The sequence below is a fragment of the Orbicella faveolata genome, unplaced genomic scaffold, assembly GCF_042242905.1.
Source record: "Orbicella faveolata isolate gen_17 unplaced genomic scaffold, um_ofav_v1 contig_3, whole genome shotgun sequence".
Lineage (NCBI taxonomy): Eukaryota > Metazoa > Cnidaria > Anthozoa > Scleractinia > Merulinidae > Orbicella > Orbicella faveolata.
The window spans coordinates 8,183,519-8,205,566 of record NW_028301558.1 but is presented as its reverse complement, the minus strand read 5'-3'; the positions used below and the strand labels follow the sequence as shown (position 1 = coordinate 8,205,566).

At 38.0% G+C, this 22,048-nt stretch overlaps 1 protein-coding gene across 1 annotated transcript; it reads right to left on the bottom strand.

Moving 5' to 3' along the window:
• Positions 1–311: 311 nt before the first annotated feature.
• LOC110061153 (b(0,+)-type amino acid transporter 1-like) lies at positions 312–16,457 on the bottom strand. Its single transcript, XM_089297730.1, has 10 exons — positions 15,800–16,457; positions 10,907–11,032; positions 10,519–10,618; positions 10,105–10,149; positions 9,865–9,988; positions 7,955–8,058; positions 7,117–7,213; positions 6,387–6,542; positions 5,249–5,426; positions 312–3,215 (listed from the first exon to the last, which is right to left on the bottom strand). Exons 1-10 carry the CDS (start codon positions 16,440–16,442, stop codon positions 3,139–3,141), a joined length of 1,650 nt encoding a protein of 549 aa, XP_089153856.1. The 5' UTR covers positions 16,443–16,457; the 3' UTR covers positions 312–3,138.
• Between the last annotated feature and the right edge of the window lie 5,591 nt (positions 16,458–22,048).

The following is a 22,048-nucleotide window of genomic DNA, read 5'->3' as shown; positions in this document are numbered from 1 at the left end:
TCAAATATTTAAGGAGGCTCTGAAACATGTAGCTAAGTAATAAAAAAAAACTAAAGCTGGTGATTACACCACATGCAACCCCTGCAAAAAGATTCATTTGTACCAAGAAGAGATTTGAAAATGCGAGGCGCAGCGTAATTGTCTTAAACTTCTTCGATAAGCAGTACACACAATCAAATTCAAATATTTAAGGAGGCTCTGAAACATGTAGCCAAGTAATAAAAAAAACTAAAGCTGGTGATTACACCGCATGCAGCCCCTGCAAAAAGATTCATAATGACCTATGCCTTACAAGAAAACCCACAACGCTGTGATCTACAAACATGTTTATTTATACACTTGCTGCATGCTTAAGGTATGACATTACTTTAGTATTCCAACTGTAGCAGAACTGCTTAATTTATTCTAACGTACGAGATTAAGTAAAATACTTTAGCTATACAAGATGCTACAAATGATCTTGACAACTTGCTCTGCTCTACTTAAGGTATTTTCTTTAAACAAGTGTAACTTTAAATTTCCATTGATCGATATGCACAGGAAAGATAACGAGGTTAACCATAACAGCACATGGTTCTAAAGATTTTTAAAACAGCTATACCTAGCTAAATTAGCAACTAGAACAATCAGTAGTATTGCATTTCACTACACTATGATGGTACGCTTGATTACCAGTTGGAAAATGGTGTGTATTCAAACCTTCATTGCCGTGGTTGATTAAGGAACGATGATGAATGGTGGGAATGGAACCTACGTTTTGGTCAATGCTTCCAAATTAAACAATGTAGACGCTGTTAACGGAGCAATGTCACAATACAAACATGAAAATATTAGCCAATTCTTACATGATGTGCACCTTAGCTGGCTTGACACAGTTCCTTTAAACTTATTGCTTATTAAGCGATTTATTTGTCCTTGGTAGACAAATAACCTTTTAAAATGTATTGTTTATCACATTTTTTGATGCTTTGGTAAAGTTTGCATGTGAACCCAGTGGCCCATTAGGCTGGTGCTTTATCTTCTGAAGCACACAGTGGTTAGGAGTATTTCTGGATGCTTGAGAGACAAAAATCTTTTGTTTTGGTTTTTGATATTAAAAAGTAATTGTAATTGAGCAATGCTTTTGAGCAGACTATGCCTTATAATATTCCATGACAGTCAGTATAAGAGACATGCTTTTTCATCCTTCATATGAGCCTGACGTTGATAAAACACATTGTTGAAAGAACTTTACCCTCATTCCAGTCTTGCTTAGTATTTTGCCTTTCTAAGATTTCACTAAGACTACTAATAATAAAGTTAATAATAATAGTTATCATTGCTTCAAGAGATAATAGAAATAGGTTTTTAGTTAAATTTACTAAGATATCAACAGAATACTCTTTTAAAAAAAATACAAACCTAAAATAATTTTTGATATCCAGCATGTTAGTTGTCAACAAGATAGTCTTGCAAAGCCATAAGCCATTTGTAATCTAATGCACCCTGGGGAGACTAGCGAGGTTTTATTAGGGGCCGGGTACTGGGCAAATTGATCAGCTGTAAGGATGATTTTGCCTGCCTGGTTTGACCATCTAGAGGAAAGTTTGTCTAAAACAGAAGTTCAGTTTGAAAAGTTTTGCCTGCCTGTGAAATCCATTTGCCCCCCCCCCCCCCCCCGAAAACATTGATAAACCCCCTAGAGCCTAGGCTATGAACAAGTTCCACAGTGGAACATAACAACAAACAATCCAAGACACGAGATGGATATACTGGCAGGCTTTCAGCCAGATGGGCATTAAGGCGTCTTGTGGACAGCCACTTATTCAAGAAAATCTTTTTAATTTCAATATGTTGCATTATAAATTGTTCATTTGAGCAGGCCCTATAGCACATTTTGGATGCCCACTTTTCAAATCCTGGCTAAAAGCCTGCATACTGGTACCAATCTTGCAAACTGTTGGGCCAACATATCAATGGGAATCATAATATGATAATTTTACCTAATCTGATCTGTTTAAGAGTTAACATTATTAATAACATATAAATGTAGTTGGCATTTTTCCTTTGATGCCTGACTCTTATCTCTATCTATCTGCACTTAGACTTACACTATAGGCTTGCCTAAATATATCATGTCTAGCTATTATGTACATCAATACAGCTTCTCTTTCATGACTGGACACAAATGGCATACAGTAATAGCAACAGAAGACAAGAAGCAGTAAATTACTGCACCAATATGCAATGATTTACAAGCACGGTGTTCTCATTTTATGTCCAGTAACAGTAGGAGAGCCGGATCATGGGTACTAAAGGCATCCACGGTAGAGTGTCCATCGATACCCTCGACTGAACCTTGATTGACACTCGATCGACACTCCCTCAACATCTCGGTCGACAGTTGACTAATTTTTTATCAATACATATGAGTCAGTCAACACTCAACCGACTGTTGATCAAGTGTCAATCAAGTGTCGACTGAGTATCGATCGTGATGTCAATGGAGTACTGATCAAGATGTTGATCGAGGGTATTGACCGAGGATAACGATCGACAGTCGATCACAGATGCCATTAGTACACATGATCCAGAGAGCCTTAAATACTACACACTATATTTAATATCTCTATAAGATCTCATGAGAGATCAGTCATATATAATCATTATCAAACACTACATAGTAGCAAGTACACTGCTGTGTTAACTGGATCGCTTTCTTGAAAGTTGACTGAATAGATATAGTTGACACAAGTGGTAGTAAAATATGCACCAGCTACTAGTACCGAAAGGTGTGGAAAAAAAGGATGTAAATTCTGGTTTTCACTACGGCATAAGCACAAGTATAAACGTAACGGTTCACAACACAAACATAAGTATAAGCACAAGCAGCAAAACAAAAAGTTTTGGTCTTTTTGTGCAAGTGCTTATGTCAAGTGAGAACGTGCTGCTGTAAGCATAATCATAAACATCATCCACCATCCTGTTTACTGTACTGAGAAGGTATGGAACCGAAAATAAGGCAGTTATCCATTCTGCGCATGCATGCATGCTTATGCTTGTGTTGTGGGTGTCCTTTGGCCATTATACGCTTATTCCATTATGCTTGCACTGCCAATATGCTTATGTTTGTGCTTATGCCATAGTGATAATCAAGCTTTACACCTCAACTGGGAGAGTATCTGGATCCTCCAGTGCCATGTTTCCAACTCGTTGACACCAAGCTGTGAATTTTTCTAGTGGAGGAGACAACAAAAAAGAATTAGCTTTTTATTAATGAACATGCAACAATTTCAGCATGCTGATTGGGTGAGAGCATGTCAATTAATAACAAACAGTGTAGAAAGTTGAAATTGAGTGCAAAAAGTTAAAAATCCAATATTGCATGTTATATTATTAACAGGTAGTCAAATGATGTTTCTTGTGCAAATTATTTGGAATAAATAAGCACTTATTCGTATTTTTTTTAGTCTTCAAAAAATTACTGAATGTGTTTATTTATTCCAAATGGCACAAGAGAAATATCTTTTGATCACCTACATGAATAAAACCAGCTAAATATTTAACAATTATTCCATGAGCACGCGTTGGATATGAGATGGTAAATAGGCAACGAGGCCCATAGGGCCGAGTTGGCTATAACCAATCTCATATCCAACAAGCGCGAATGGAACAATTGTTTTATTAAATTCGGTGCGTTTGTATTCTTGGAAATATAGCTTAATTTTATTGGATTTTAATTTTATAAAACGACCGGAAGTCGATGTGACAAAAACAACAACAAGTGGGTAATCACATGACATGCGCGCCGTTTGTAAAATTAGTTGAATGAAAAATTTGAGAGCGAAGCAAGCAAATTTGCTGAATGAAATTGCAATTAAGTAGAATTCAAGAAACGTCTATCAAATGAAGGAGATATAACCTTGGTCAGAAAGTTTGAAAAGCGTTCAAGTTCGAGTCATGGAGAAGAGCCAAATAACTGTGCACTTGCACATTGCCATTGTAATAATGCTGCGGAAAACGTTGATCGCCATGTGACACAGACGTTGTGCCAAAGCTATTCTCGACAAGATCTCTCTCAGGATTCCCTTGCTTTGAAAGCCTTGGCATTTCGAACTGTATGTGTGGAGCTTATTGTGGGTCAGTTTTAGAGTCAAGGACAGAAACTATCTTGGCGTCAGATTCATCTTCAGAATCTCCGAGGCCACCCTGGTGGTTTTTCGTGGCTGGTAAAGAACCGGGCTTACTTCGGTTCAGCTCAAAACACTCAACTCCTTGAGGTGTTTTTCGCAAGGACAGAATTGTTGGCGCTAGCTGTCGTTGATTCTCTCGTCATCGTCGGCCAAAAACGAGACTGAGATGAAACTAGGTCGTCCTCTGTAGCTGTGCAGGATTCTTGCTCTTGGCCAATATCCGAGCTTGCTTAGTCGAACAGTTTCCTCATCTGCTCATTGGAAACTGGTTTCTTATGGACTACGCCGGCAATTATGCCTGTTCACCTGCAGCCTTTTACAAATGCATATGCTCTAATAATTTATTTGCCTGGTCAGAGATAATGGAAAACAGTTTGCTGTGTGGCAGCATGCGAAGGAAATGATCAACTGGCGGCTTTAATGGATTTAATCAATGAACTTTTGCAATACGTGTCATCTTTCTTCCTCGCAGACGAGTAAAAACACTTCAACTGAACATTCAGTTCTTCTTTTGACATTTCTTATATCGGTTTCGAACGGACGCGAAAAAGCTCATGCCGAGCAACATTTGCCGTTTTCATTTCCATATAAGGTGAAACGCAGGTATAATGGCTGGTAACCGAGATTCAGTAAACCAATCAGAAAGCTAGAATTGCATTATCCCAGGCTGAGAATTTAATAAAAGGTATTATTATTAAGTGTTGGTGCAATTACACAAACAAACATTTGCAGTTCCATGAATATCCTCCCCCACCCCAAGGAAGGTTATTGGAAGGGAGATGGAGCCTTTAAAAAGCTAAGGTAAAAAGGCTAAGGTAAAAAGCTAAGGCCTAACACCAAAATTGCTTTCCAAGGGGGACATATGGATACCAATGGAACAAAATGTTGTGGTCATTTAATTTGCCAAACTATGGTTCCAAGTTGGTTTTGTTTGAGATGGATCTACCATGGCTGATCAGTGTACAGTGTTAGGCTGCTCTCTGAATATGTTGCTTAGAAGTACCCTTTACTAAGTGGTAGTTATAAAAGACACCCATTGAAGGAGATTTGACATTTTTGACACGCAGTGGTCACACCTGCAGTATTCACGATACATTTTGGCGCATGATCACTGCCAATAAACAGCCAGTAAAATGGAAGGCCTGCCAAGACAACTCCTAAGGCAATGAGTGAGCCTTTTGGATCTGTGGTGATTGGAGCAACAACCAGGTAAATTGAGGCCAGCAACATGCCAATGGGTACGAGTATAAATATCTAAGGGAGAAAATACACAACATTAGAATGGTACCTCAAGTAATGAATCCCTACAAGAACTACAAGGTCTGCAGTGCCTTTTTTCATTACATACCGTTCCTCAAAATGAGTTGGTTTATGTTGTCAAAGTTATTATGATTAAAGTACAGGGAGATTTTTTCAATTGAGTGATAAAGAGCAATTATAATGACCAATCACAACTAAGGAAATCAACAGTCTAAAACAATGATAGTAATTCCACGAAGAAAAGCCTTTCAAGCCCAAATAGCTCATAGCTCTTAGCATTTAGCTCTGACATGTCTCTGTAACATGCATGAAGTAGGCTAGGAGTATTGCTACATGTATTCCCTCTGGTTGGGATGCTGGTCCATCATAGGTGACCCCCCAGCATTCCATCAGGTTGTCCCAACAATTTGCCAAGACCATTTAAATACTCCTCAGTGGAGAAAAGCACTGTGAGAGTCAAGTTTCTTGCCCATGGTCACAGCATGTCCTCTACCAGCTTAAACCTAGGGTCCAGCCCACCATCCCTCTGCAAATCAGCGTTACTCCAAAAAAAGAAACAACAACAACCACGAAAAAACAATACTACCAGTGCCAAGGGGTGGAAAAGGTAAATGACCAAGTTATGATTGAATTTGAGTTTGGATTTAATTGGTTAATAGAGTAGGTTTACAGCATGAATTTTTGAAAACCAATCAGAAGACATTATTACAGAATTAACTTTGATAACGTGAACTGGCCCCAAGTAACATGGTATGGCTTTACTTTTCAAACTATTCTGTGTGTAGGAATCTGCCAAATTTAATTATTACTATGCAGGTTACTTCAATATTTCTTACTGAATTGTTCTTTTCAGTCAGAATTCTGCCTCAGACATACTGACCAATTCTCCCTGATAACTTGGGGTGCATTAACAAGCTGCATTGTGTTTTTCATACATTTGGAGAGACAGCTTACCTTATAAGGCCTGTTCAAGTTTGGTTTCTTGTAGCGCAGCCACAGAAGAGAGGCGAATGTTCCACCATAAAACAACCAGGCCGCAAAGCTGAAAAAGTCCACCAAACTCGAGAAGCTACTAGCGTCTGGAATCAACATGATCACGGAAATAAGTGTCTGGTGAGAATAAGGAGAACAAAAACAAAGATAAACAAAATATAAGTGGGAAAATAACATATTAAAAAGGTACAGTCTGTTACAGCTTGAGTGACTCCAGGACCCAAGTAGCTTATCACTGCAGGGCCCCATTTCTCGAAAGCCCCGGAAACTTTTCAGGCCCGTAAAGCCATTTTTAGTTCATATGTATCTACAAACGGAGTAGTGTATACACCTGAAACTTCTTGTATGAAGGGAACCTCTGTTCATATTAATACGTGAATAAAACAGCGCTGTAATCGTAACGTTTGAGATTTTGCTATGGCTTTCCGGGCCTGAAAAGTTTCCGGGGCTTTCGAGAAATGGGCCCCAGGCCCTTAAAACAGTTTCAATGTCACAGATGTTCATGACTTGCCTTCCTATGGATACACCTGACCCCAATCTCTTCTGTCATGTTGCCTCCACAATAATGAATTATTTGCCGTCACCCATTCATACTCTATCCATTCTACTCTACATTTTACAAATGGACTCAATCAGTGAAGTGGCTACTGTGATGTAAAGTCATTTCCCAACAAGAAATATTTCCACTTACTGTGAAAAACAGGGATGGGAGAGGAGTGAACCTCTTGACGTGAATCATGGCTAACAGAGAAGGCATCAGTCCATCTCGTGCAGCAACATACACCAACCTGGAGAGTGAATTAAGGCCAAAAGTAAGTATCACATTTTTTGCTTCAGTCTATTATTGATGTCCTTCAGTGGCCCACCTAGCCAATGCTTGATTTTGACATGCCTACTTCATAGATGTAGATGGACTGTTTTGTGACAGAATCAATAATAAGAGATTAGGTACTATGGCCAAGTGCATTGCTACTATATGTGATAGGACTAAGTGCTGTCCAGTTTTGAAATAATTGGACAAAAAAATTTTAAGACTGCCAGATGATTATATCAGCCATGGGCCAAGTTTAAAGATTTTTACCTCCTACTGGACTGTCCAAATTACTTGTTAATTTGAACGCTATCCAAATAAAGAATCCATTTGGACAATAATTATTTAGTTTAGGCTTGCACTATAATTAAATCATTACAGCACTAGTGACTAGTGTCTCTTCAAATGACCATTGAATGAATTGTAGTGTTCATTTCTTGAACTTTTCATAATTTAAGATAAATTCAATAGTCTAAGAGTACTTTTGCTCACATGGCCAGCAGCCATGCAATGTCTTTGGAACAAAAGAGAATGTTTACAAAAGAAAAGAGTTGAAATCTCTTATGATTGGTTTGGGACACGAACATGGCCACTGTGAGGTCGTGCAAAACCTCTCTGTAACATGGTGTGATCTAATGAAAATGCACTGATCTCAACAACTCATAACTATAGGAAAAAACTTAGCAATAAGAGAAAGGAAAGGAACACTGGAACAAACCTGCCACTTGTAAAAAGAAGGCCGTTTACTGCTCCAAAGGTTGAGCAAGCAACAAAAACAGGAACAATCCAACTGACTGGACCCAAGTATTGGTTTCCAACACTCTAGAAAATTAATTTTGCAGAAGTCTATGAGACAACTTAAATTCAAAAGGAAAACTAATTTACTGTATCTCGAAAGGAAAATGTTGATTTAAGTGGATTCTGGATATCTAGCAAGCACTGTTCCAGCTTAATGGGATTGACCTCGCAGAGACTAAATACCTCCATCACATTGCATGAACAAGTTAAATATTAAATAATTATAATAGTAACAAATTTCATTATACTTTAAAAAAACATCAAAGTCTCAATATCTATTCCCGAAGCTGCAGATCATCCTCGATAATTTGTCACCTGTCAAGCACAATCCAAAAGTTACGTTACAGTGTGCAGAGAATGAATGAGTTGCCAGTAATCGGATACCCGTGTTTGCACAAAGAACTCTGGGATCGTCAGGGGGCAAACATTGCAAGTCGCTAGAAGGAAATGTATGGCGAAAAGTTGTTTCGAAGCCCAAAAACATGGTTTTGGGGAGAGATCAACGCTTTTCCGCCATTGTTTTATCGCAAATGGATTTTGGCAATGTTGATACATGGAAAATGTAAGTTTTTGTTTGAATAACCGTGAAATAAGTGATAAAATTTACCGATAAACTCCCTTTTGCTTGCGTGAGGTTTATTGTGAAATACATTAAAGAGAATATTGAAAATTTCAATACACGCCTGATCTCGAGAGGCTACCCGGAGCAAATGGTAGAAAAGACCCTCCGAGAAGTTATATATAAAGACAGAAAAGAAGCTCTAAAACAGAAATCGAAAATTGCAGAAAAGGAACTACTACCCTTTGTGTTGGGCAATTTCACCCAATCGTCAATACCAAACTTTGGAAAGCATAATCACGCACAAATGGAACTTTTAAATACAAATGTTCAGAGATATATTCAAGGAGCCACCCTTGATCTGTTATAGAAAGGAAAATCATTGAAATACGTGCTTGTAAAAGCAAAACAAAGGCTTTGAGCAGCACAGTAGCCACACAGCATGAGTCGCGCGGACTCATTTGTCATTAAATGAACCCCAGACAGTACAATGATCGCCACTGGGCTTATTTCCAGTATTATTTGTATGACTGAACTTTCAAATAAGCCAAAAGTAGCCTGTACACAACTTAAAAGGCTTTACTGGGTTATTTCCTCTCGATTTATACCTAATTAATTTTGTATATTTTCAGACCATACCGCGATGTAAATTTCACAATAAACCTCACGCAAGCAACAGAGTTTACCGGTAGATTTTGTCACATATTTCACGGTTATTCAAACAAAAACTTACATATTCCACATATCAACATTGCCCAAATCATTTTGCGATAAAAATGACGGCGAAAAAGCGTTGATCTCTCTCAAAAATCGTTTTCTTGTACCTCGAAACAACTTTTCGCCATACATTTCCTTCTAGCGACTAGCAATGTTTGCCCCCTGACGATCCCAGAGTTCTTCGCGCAAACACGGGTATCCGATTACTGGCAACTCATTCATTATGTGAAGAGCGTAGCTGTATAGCTACTAAGTTGTTTTTGATCACATTTCTGACCTCAAAATACAGAAATGTAAAAACATGTAGATCTATGCAGAAAACGCAAAACATCCGCATATTAAGTAGCTGAGAGAGAATTACCAGAATATCTGGCTTCAACTGACAGCAGTGTACATTACATCAACCCTTGCTTACTTGGGATGTCACAAAAAAACTCATTAATTAATTACTGTTGAAAATATTAGTATTCACATCCTTGAAACAATTACCTGCAACCCCTACTGGCCCCTCTTAGAAAAAAGTACATATACACCACATTTCTGTATCTACTTACCACAGCCACAGCTTCAGATTCCAAAATACCAGCTTTTCCCAACACCGTTATGTATGCCACATTCACCATCAGGTAACACACAGTTGTAAGGGAGATACCAATAGTTATAGCCTTTGGCATATCTCTGCAAAAAATGGGTAAATGGTGAGTGTCAATCTTAAGCCAACAATCCATATATTCTCACAAATTCAACTCCAGGTGGTATTAGTTTTTAATAATTAAATTTCTTCCTATACATACTTTTCAGGGTGTTTCATCTCCTCTGTACAGTAGTTGAGATTGTTCCTATATGGAAAATAAAAAGGGTTAGAGGAACTTAACTGTCTGACTCATGACAAGTTAAAGAAATATTGTTGGTTTTTTAAAAACTCCACCTGATGGTGATATTTGTAATATTCATCACTGTGTTGACAATGCCATGGTCATATTTAAAGTTGTTGTTGTCATCTCAACTCAATTTGATTTTTATTAGAATATTTAATGACATCCATATCCAATGTAAGTGTAGCCAACAGAAGTAAAGATTAAAACTTAACTTTCTTTCTTACACAAACACAACAGATTTAACTACAAAGTACTGGTATACTGTATAACATTACCTTACCTTACTGAACATACACGTGTAAAAAATTATACTTAACAGTATCAACTTACCATCCATCATACGCCCAGAGACCCATGTAAAAAGCCATGCCAATCTTGCCAATATTTGTGGTAGATCCCTCAAAGCTACCCTTAAAGCTTTCAGTCTTTCCTAAGTGGCAACAATTAATAAAAAAGGGTTTTTTCAATAAAATTCTGTTTAACACATAAGTCAAAAGGGTTAATAGTAAGACTAAGGTTTCAAAACATTATCCAGATCTTGCCCTCTTCAAGCTAAATACACTTGGATCTACATGCACCCCACGTAACTGTACTTTTTTAAATTCGGGGAAATCAATCGTCAAATTTTCCCAATGAAAGTTTGCTGGCTGGCATGGGTGTATTATCTTCACTCAATCTGAGTTACTGTAATTTAAAACAAGGCAAGATTACAACATACCTTTACCAAGTTCCACGAAACCAATGATTGTTATCATCACAATACACAAGAGCTTTGCATATGTGAAAATGTCCTGTACTCGAGTGGCCCATTTGACACTCCAGCAGTTTATAACCAGGAGGATAACTACAACAAAAACAACAAATTAAAAAAGAATAGATCAAAACAAATACATTTTTTATAATCCATTCTATAAAATTCTATTCAAAAAGGAATTTCAGGGAGATGGGGTGTCACAGTGATATGTGTATCCCCACGATATGTGTATCCCCGCACACATATCACTAGTGATATGTGTATCCCCTCCAAAATGGCGACCAGTGATATGTGTATCCCCCACCCCCGTCCCCTCTACTTTAAATAGCAATATCCTCCTTGAAAGCGCTCTCGTCGTCCGGTCCCTTACTGGACGAACGACTAACCCAAACAGACTTTAAACGCAAATCTCAATTTTTGTAGTTGAAAAAGCTTACGTATCTGCTGCTGGAATTGTGTTCTTATCCTAACTGGTTTTCTGCAAGCAGGATACAATGAATTTAAAGTTGAACACCAAATGGATCTAGATATATTTCAATTTGAGTCTCACGGCACGGGATTTCTAGGACGATATTAATTGCGCGGTGAATTACTAGCAATTTTGCTAACAAGTTTCATAATAATCGACGTTTATTCTTCAGTAGATAGCCTAGATAACGGCTGTCTTCAGGGGATACACATATCACTGCGCCATGTAATAATTAGTTATATGTGTATCCCCTGTATGCAGTCTTATACAACCGAGGTCAGTGAAACTCCAAAAATCCCAAGCTATGAATAAATGCCGGGTGTAAATATTTCTAGCAAGTCAGTTTTGACAATGCAAATGTAATGGGCAGTTTTCTTCTTGGGTAGAAAGCCAATATAACAGCTGTGTCCATATGGATACACATATCACTAGTTCATGAAATAATCAGTGATATGTGTATCCCTTATAATCCCGTGCACGCGTGCACACGTTTTTAGTGGAATAATCGAGTTTCAAACTCCAGTAAACTCAAGCCGTGTAAAAATGTCGGGTGCTAATATTGCCTGCAGTTTTGACAAGGTCGATGCGCTGTATTATAACAGTTGTGTTTATGGGGATTCACATATCACTGCGCCATGAAATAATTAGTGATATGTGTATCCCCTGCACATGATCTCAGCTTAGATATTTAGACATTCGAGTTGGAAACTCCGCAAACCTCAACCTTGGTATAAACGTCGTCGCAAGTAGGCAGCCAGCACATTTCAGCAATAATCGGCCCTTTTTCCATTAGGTAGAAAGCCAATGTAACGGCTGTGTTTAGGGGATACACAGATCACTGCGCCATGAAACAATTAGTGATATGTTTATCCGCTGTTTGAAGTTTTAGTCAGATATACAATCGAGTCGGTTGGAACTCAACCAAACTCCAGAAATCCTAAGCTGCTCCATTGGGCGTGAATTAATTTCTGGTTTCTCCTACTCTTTACAGCGAGCCGCCATTTTGTTCGTTGAATGCCTAGGCGAGTATCAGTGTTTTGTGTATCCCCACAGGGGATACACATATCACTAGTGATACATGTGCGGGGATACACATATCATGGGGATACACATATCACTGTGACAGGGGCACAGATATTGTCTGTAACAGAACACTGTTTCGTAGCCTGTGAATAATGAGAGGTGGCTGTATTCGCAGGCTAACTGTTTTGGGGCAGTACAATTTTTTGGCTAAGATCTTAAGAGCTCGCCGGGATAGAGAGAGGAAAAATATTGGGAAAATAAAATATTAGCCTGGTGTACAAATGTCAAAAAATCAAGGATGAAATCAAAGCGAGGGAAGACAAGCCACCCTTATAAATCAGCAATGCAATGTGTATTATTCCTGTTAAGACCTGTGTAATGCAGGTTATTTCAGTTATACATGCCTGAAAGTAATGACCCCCTGAAAGTACATGTACGTATCCCTCAAAAGTAAGGTCAAAAGATTGTGGCCGCTGGAGCAAAATCATTGTAGTGAAAGGAGTTAAAGGGCTCAGAAAAGAACACCGAGAGAAACTTGAACAACAGTAGGCCTAAAACTAACAACTCAGTGTAGACATGAAGAGTCCACCCATGATCACCATGTGGTAGTAACATGAAACTGGAATGACAAGTTTTATCTTGTTTTTGAACAAAGTTTTGTTATGAATTTCCATCTCTTCTTTCGGATAAAGAGCTCACTCGTATCAATGCTCAGAATTTTAATTTCTTATTTATTCATTTAGTTATTTTAGCATATCTTAAAACACAATTTTATCTCGTTTACATATAGATATAAATTCTTAGATATCTTTTAATCTTTTTACAATTGTAAATTTAGTTAGCATCGGGCAGGCGAAGAGCCACCCTGTGGATATACTGCCCGAAATGCCATTATTATTATTATTATTATTATTATTATTATTATTATTATTATTATTATTATTATTATTATTATTATTATTATTATTATGTCACATAATGATGTTTATTTTTTTGCTCTCTGAAAGTACTGAACCCCATAAATGGAGAGCCCCAAAGGTTGCTAATCCCAAAAGTTACAAGGGTCATTACTTTTGGAAGTTTACAGTATATGACATAGTTATTTTATTGTATTTTAGCATTCATGACATTTTAAACTATTTATTACTGTTTATGCTAATTTTGCATTTTTTTCACCTTAAAATGACCTTGGAGAGGTCGAAATGTTGTAACTTTTTATTCTAAATTTTTATCACAAAATTATATCAATCTTTCAGAAAAAAAAAACAAAAAAAAACAACAACAACAACAACAGGAGCATTGCACATGACTCCAAAAACAAATTTGAAGAACATTTAGGATAATCTTATAGCCACATCTTGTTTTTATCAGTATACTAACCTTAAATTAAATATCTTATTTTCGACCATTTTTTAATTTCTTATTTCAAAGTACCCAATTAATTTTTTTTTGAAGGTACAGTACATGCATATTGCTATATGACATATCTTATCATTGCCATCTTGGTGTTTCTTTTTTCAATGGAAGGAAACAGATTGATTTACATTTTTCTTTGATCAATTTACTTGGGTTTTTCTCTATACTCTAGTCTGTCAGCAGTAATTCCCACTATCTACTGCAAAATCTATAAAAAATTGCTTTCTCGATGTTCAGAAAAAACAGCACTTGGTTCTATAAATTCTTGAAAATTAATTATATACTCATATTTTCACTGAGCAATAAGTCCTTGAAGGAATGTCAGGAATATTACATTTTTTTCTAGTAGACCCAAATACATATAATATAAGGCATTGACTGAGCTATGTAATAAATTACCACAACAGAAGTACAGAATTTCACAGATTGGATTGAGGAGTGTCCAAATGGAAAAAGAAAAACATTTGAACTGCCCTATTCCTTGTATTTATTGGGTATGCCCCTAAATAACAGATTAATTTGCAGCTCTTGGTGTGAGGGTTTTTATATCAGATTTCACTTTCACCATAAAAGTGTTTGTTAATCAATTTGAAGAGGGTATGATGTTATGCTTCTAATATGGCGATCTCTCAAAGATCTTTCATACAAACTGACTAAATTTCAGCTTAAAATAGCATTTTGTGCCATATCAAGCTCTGTCAGGGCTAACAGGTTAAATCAAATCTCTCAAGTTCTCACTTGTCATGCAAGCCTAAGCATAGCGCATAAAAGCTTATATATGCTGGGAACACCAAGCCTAAGCATTTCATATCAAAACGTTGCCATGTTTTAAATTTTCTTATTATTTTCAATTCTATTATTATCTAGATGATACCCTCAAAAAAATTAAGAAGGAAGATGAAGAGAATATGAGAATATGAGGAAGAGGAGACTTTGTCTGACACCCTCCTTCGCCCCCCCAGGAAATAATCTAGGGATGAGGCACTTTGAAGTACTTTTTGCGTGACTCAGCCTCCCTCGAGGATACAGCCGGGAGAAGCGACAGCAAATAAAGGAAGTTAATCTTCAGAACCCCTGAAACCTAAAATAATAGGTTTTGAGCTTAATTGATGAAAATTATATCGGTTAAGCCGGGAAACCAAAACATTTTTGGGCGATATTGAAAGGGACAGGCCAATATAAGCTTATTTCTTAAGTTAAATAAGATTGGTACAGTACATAAACTTTTTCAAAGTAGTTTTTCAACTCAAAATGAAAATTCTTCAGCTTCCGATGCCATAATTAGCGATAAATGTTCACGTTGTTGCTCGTAACGACACTAAACGAACTAGAGAATGTGTCTTTCGGTAATTATTTATTCTTGATCTGCGAATAAATTAATCTCAAATGATGCAACGATATTGATTTCGGGCGTGAAGCGCCAAGACTTCATTCATCCTTGCCAAAATATCAATACATGACAGGTCTGTCTGTTGGGATTTGCCGACATAAAGTTAATAAAGGTAATAACTTGTGGTCTCTCTCGATTTTCAATCGAATAAACTCAAAGGCTTATTTGACACGCAAATTTGTTCACACGGCCTCGGCCCGAAAGCGCAAGAGAAAGCACGTGCTTGCAAAATGGCTTCCCGTAAAATGGCTTCCCGCAATCACCGGTGAACTCCAAGCCTATATTACAGAGATTTACTTCTGAAATTTTCTGTTTCATTCCGGGAACTAGCTTTATGTTTTTTGGTAAAATTTGGTAAAATGAGAACAGGTCACAGGTCAGCTTACAAAAATATAAAATCCCGCCAAAATACGACACGTTTTACCACGTTTTTACACCCGCTGTTGAAATCAACAATGCGTGAATTCTACGACTTGGTTTTGAATCCTACGATGCAACTGTAAAACAAAACATCTTAAACTATTTCTTGAAATATAAAGAAGAAGTGCTGACATCTTACCGAGACAGGAACAGGCGAGGAGCTTCAAGAGATATGTTGGTGGTTGGGAGTCGGGATAAAATGGCTTCGCGACGTACTCGGCGAAGGTCAGGGCGATTATGGCTCCCGAAGCCGGCCGTATGATTAACACAGAGGTCCAGGCGAACAGATAGGCAGGGATACGACCAAATGCTACCATAAGGTACGAGTATTCACCGCCAGATTTGGTGATCATCGTCCCCAATTCCGCATAACAGAGACTGCCAAAGAGTGCCAACAATCCACAGCCGAGCCACACGAGAAGGGAAGCACCGATCGAATTCGTTTCTACGAGGATGCTAGTCGGTGAGAGGAAAATACCAGAACCAATGACTGTTCCTACGATAAGACCGACTCCATTGACAATAGAAACGTTCTTTTTCAAGGCTATCTTCTGCTCGCCCTTCTCTTCATCCAAGAACGGCTCGTTCGTCTTGTCGAGGGAGTTTGACCGATCCAGGCTTTCGCTTGACGTCGATTCATTTGCAAGCTTCTCGCCAACATCGGAATTTACAACTGGAACAGGAGGCATGGCGTTCAGAAAATACGAACAGAAACAAAACAACTTCCCTACTTCGCAGCACTTCTTTGCTAATTCAAAATGTTCAAAACATTGAATGAACATAAAAGCCCGCGTTTTGCGATTTCTAATAACAAAACAGTGATCATGATTGGCTGAAATGTCAATAGCCGTAAGGAAAACCAATTAAATTTGAATAAGTTTGGCGCCAAAGAATATTGCGTAAGTCAACCAACACGCGCATAGCACGTGTTTAATAGTCCAGTGACCTACAGCTGCTTATAAACCCACAAAGCCGGGCCTATCATACTCATAAATATTTCAGCTGTGCACACCCTTATAAGAACACTGCACCAATGGTTTGATTAGCGAGGGTGGCAGAACTATTAACGGCGTGAGCGAACAACCAAAAGTAAAAGGATCCGCAGGTAAATTGTTCACAGCGAAAGCCGCGAAGAATAAGCAAATTGCCTTTTCGTAATAGAGCTAAATAGAAAAGATTTTACAAAATTAACCAGCGATCGAATGCTGATATTTATCGACTTTATCCACTCTTCCATGAAGGACACCTGCAGTGGACTGTACACAGTAGGAGGCCATTACTTTTGGTCAGAGAAAATGATATGACCGGACATGAATGATCTGATTGCCAACCACAACACTTTTCACTTTTCCACCTAAGTCGCGTGACAGAACCACATAGAGACCAAAGAACAAATTTTTTGACCGCTGCGGAAATAGTATTTTTCTTTTCAGATTTACAGCTCTTGAAGTAAAATGTTATTGTTATTGACTCAGTAAAGACATTTTCAAGGAGATCGATGACGAGACGACAGCTGTTAATACAAAGGTCACAAAGCGTGAGAGCATGACAGGCAACAAAACTACTTGAACAAACCTTTGGTTGTACCCGGGGGGTACTCTGAAAATCACTGGGTGGGCGTGTGCCGCTGGACAGCGGGACACTGAATCAAACCCATGATCAGCTCGATTTTCCAACCCTATTCTAGACTAGGCAACAACAATCCCTACGCTACCCCACAGTGGCTATTTTCCGTGCAGTAACTTTATCACTATCGTAGTACAACATTACGCTAACTAAACCATATCTTACAAAGTCACTTTCGAGTTTCAATTTCTATTACAGAACCCCAGGTAAAGAACCCTCTTCTGGACTAAATTCTTTATACACTGGCCACTTTTCCGGTACATTACACCCTATTCTATACCAAAACTGTCTGATTTCTATACCCTATCCCAGACTGAACTGCCTGAAAACCATACCCTTCACAGTGGCACATACCTATATAGCTTATATATGGGAGTAACCCACATCCTGAGTGGCTGTTTCACAATTAAGTATACAACAATTAAATGACCAGTTAGAATTAGAGATCGATCATCTTATCATCAAGGATATCGATCATCTTATCATCAAGGATATCGATGAGGGGGACATCGCCAAAATTACAGAACTCGAGAGGACGATAATCAACAAATTTATTTGAAAAATATCTCAGTCTTGAATTTTGTCACAATCAGTTAAGTATACAACAAATCAATGCCACCAGACAGCGCTTGTTTCGATCTAAGCCGCGAGGACAGGTTTCACACAATACCAGCCACGTTTTCTTTATTCAACAAAGCTGGGGGAAAAAACAAATGTTACCATGGTCGGTCCTCATGGCCGAAAAACTGTGCCTTTCAGCGTCCTTTGCTGTATCAAATTGTTTGGGGGTACACAAAAGATCTGTTCCTTGACAAATGTCAAATTTTCTTCCCAGCCGATTTCATGTTGGCTAGGAAACCCTTGGACACTCACCGAGATTAACCTAAACTGGATGTTGCCCGTGGGCTATACTTGCCGGCTGGTTAAATTTTGTTTGTTCGATTCACCCCCACACTTTCAATTGTGTCTAAATTCGGGTGATGTTTCTGGTGGTGGGCAAATGTTTACAAGAAAATTGTCGGGAAGAAGAATACGAAACATTTCTGCTGCGAAAAAAGAAGAGATGTAAATTTGCCTTCAACAAGAAAAATTGTTTTAAAATGCGCATGTTTTTCCTTTGTGGCCGGAGACGAATTCAATCCTCCGTGGGAAAAACGATAGCGGCTGCATATTTTGCCACAACGCCATATGAGGTTTACACAGCTTGCAAAACTGAACAACTTAGTCCACGGTTGCAATTCTTGGCTTTCAGTTTGGGCTCTATCATGTCGTTGTCCCGTTAAGCTTTCTTCGTAGTAATCAGCCTTGCTTCATTGCTATGTTTCTATTTTAGGCTGATAAGATCTTTTACAGATCCTACGTATACCGGTAGCATTTTCATTTGCGGTCCCTTGCATCATTGTATTTAAAGTAAATGGAAAGCCACATTTTTGCAATATTTGTCCCTGTGTTAACATCATTGTGTATGCTGGGTTTGAAGGTTTTTAGAAATTTTCTGAACTTCCTTACAAGCGTTGTTAAAGTTTTCCTGCGCTAACCAGTCGCCATCTTATTTCCTACGGAGGATATATTAGCTCTTCGTGTCGGTGCCCGTAAATTATACTGTCGTTGATAAACTATTAACATTAAATTTTGAAATACAGTTGGCAATAAAAATAAGCGAAAAAACGGAACGACGTTTCGGTGTCACCTTGGCACCATTTATTTTAAAAGTAAAGATGTGAAATAGAATAAATTAATTAAGACTAAAAGAGATCGAAAATACAACTGTTCGGTGCAGGAGCCATAATCGGGAACGGTCCCCGATTATGGCTCCTGGTTCGGTGTCAATACAGTGCGGTGTTAAAAACTAAAAACTAACTTGAGAAAAAGGGCTCCAGCAACGAAAAGGAATTTTGTCGAGAAGAAGAAAAGGATTAAACGAGTAAACGTTGTAGTTATTAAGATTCAATTTTTTTGCGAAACGCTCTTTTCCTAGCGTTCAAATTCAAGGAAAGAGGCATTGGGGCCTACTAGGAACCTGAAAACCGCTCAAAATTTCTTTGTAAATTGAAAAACCGCCATAAAAACCCTCAAATCTGAAAACTGCCACACAAAATGATTGAACGTACAAATTCACAAATTTTAAAGCCCCTTCCACACTATACCGAAGAAATTTGAAAACGGCGCTTGAAAACGACGTTTTCACTCTGAAAACGCATGAAATGTTTTCCATCAATGCCACGCTACGTGGGAGAAATTTGAAAACGCATCAATCATCCGTCATTTTAGATTTGTGCTTGAGGATAACTCAGTCAGGGAAATCACATGATTATCGTGAAGTCATCGTTTTTGAGAAGCTCCATTTTCGCGTCGGATATAGAGTAAACGGTAGGCCTAACCGCACAAATAAAGCTGCGTTTTCAAATTCCTCCGGCGTAGTGTGGTCGGGGCCTAAAGCGTCAAGCTTGATATGGCAGCGAAAGACATATTTCCTTTTTGAGGGATGAAGAGTCTTAAGACATTTTCACTTGAAATCATTGCCGGTTGTATCTTTTTACATTTCCTTCAACTTCGAGGTAAGAGACGATGTACTTTGATCATCGTTTCTTGTTCGGCTGAGGCTCAATTTTCATTTCAATTCTATTTTATTTTAGTTTATTTGCTTACATATAGTTACAAGAATTGCTTGCTGTTACGAGTATCGTTGAAGAGCAGGGTTGTTTCCAGACAGAACTCAGGATCGCTGGTAACAGCAAGAAATTAATTTGTTTCCGTAAGGTAACTTCACGAATTTACGGCACTAAGCTTCTTCAAATTTGAATCAATCTCTCTCACAGAACAAACGCTCGCTCTAATATACATGAAGCTTAAAGTTCTAGAAACTTCTATTTGCAACTAAATTAAGTAGTTTGACACAATTTCTAATCTGAGTAATTACATAAGGATCAGAATGTTCTGGAATGTTCTTATACAAATTGGTCACGGCTGAATGACTTCCGGTTCTAGTTTGTTCTAGAAATTGACTTAGACAATTTTTCGTAACACTTGCCCCCGCAACTAGTTCCAGAACTAATCGAGGCGGGGGCAACAGTATTAAAAAGAAAAGAAAGAAAAAAGTAATTATAATGTACAACAAAATTATAAAAGGTACAAGTAAACAATAGAGCTGTATATATACATGAAGAGAAGATTTTTACAGTCTCCAATTAAAAAATATTTACTGATTCGTGTAGAACGCATCTGGACCAAATTTGGTTGCAATGCAGGTCTCAATTACGAAGAAGTGGAACCAGTAGCCAAGTAAATAATCAAACAAAACTGAAAAAAAAAACGATTTCCTTATCACCAAAACCCAAAAACCCAATGCTGAAAAGGAAATAAACCGAAGACTGCCACTGATACCAAACCGAAAAACCGGATTAAGAGGAAAAACCGAAAACCCGATTTTTCTTATCACCGAAAACGAAAAACTGAATGCTGAAAAGGATACAAACTGAAAACCGCCACTTATACCAAACCGAAAAACCGGATTAAGAGCAAAAACCTAAAAACCGATCAAAAAAGTGACCAAAACCGTAAAACCTAAAACCCCAGCGCTCCCTTTTCAAGGGCAGACCGGAACAAATATCGAATTATATTTAGTGCTCGAAACAGAAAGATCATTGATACCAACGTACACTTAATATGACCTACGTGATCGTAGCCTAAATATCAGCTAATACAATGGCCCTTTTCGCGTTGGTTAAGGTGGAAGGCTCCCCTAAAAGGGACCGGCAAAAAGTTTGTTTAAATATGGTCAGGAAAGATCAATTGCATGCACTCATTAAGGTGGCTCAAAACAGTTTCCAGCACTTAGATTTGGATGGGTCATTATAACCACTCTTTATCATTTGATGCTACAATCATGGTGTCAGAAAACTGCCCAATCATTGGTGAACACGTTGTACGACCTGCTAAGAACACCCTTAATTACCGCTTTAGGGGCTTCAATTCACAAACGGCACGTTGAATTTTTTTTATATTATTAATTTCAATAAGAATGATAAAACGCAACTTTTGGCAAAGTTTTATTAAAATAATCTGTACATGTTCTTAGCAGGTCATACTGTTGCTATGGTAACCTATTGTGTCAAGAAAATGATAACAACGTGTTCACCAATGATTGGGCAGTTTTCTAATACCGTGATTTTAGCATCAACTGATACAGAGCGGTTATATTGACCCATCAAAATCTAACCGCTAGAAACTGTTTTGAGCTATCTTACGAGAAAATAAATTGTGAAGGTTTTATTGCAAAATGGTTGCTATGGAAACTAGTCACAGGCTTTTGAGGTAGTGTCTTATAGCACTTCCTGCCCTACAAAACAAGACGAGCATATCGTGTAAGTTTTTGTTCCTTTATGTGCAATGAACCTAAGTTTTGACAGTTAACTCTTGTACTGTTTTTAGCGCTTTTTAGAGGCTTTATTTGGAAATACCCTTGTCTTGCACCACATCCAGTGGACAAATCATCTCGTGTTACGTGACAGACGTTTAAATGTTACTTTTTTCTTTGGTTCATATCATCACGACACTACTGGTCTTTGAGTACCTCAAGTTTCAGGAATTCTACTTAAATACCTTCCCAAGTAGAAATGTTGGCTGGCGTGAAGTCAGTCGGTACAAAAGTATACATTTGAGAAAAATCCACTTAAAGTTTCTTACACGATGGATTAAGCATTTAACAAGCCCAAAATTGCGAGGGGGGTATACGGGTCGGATTTCGGGGGGAGGGGGGGGG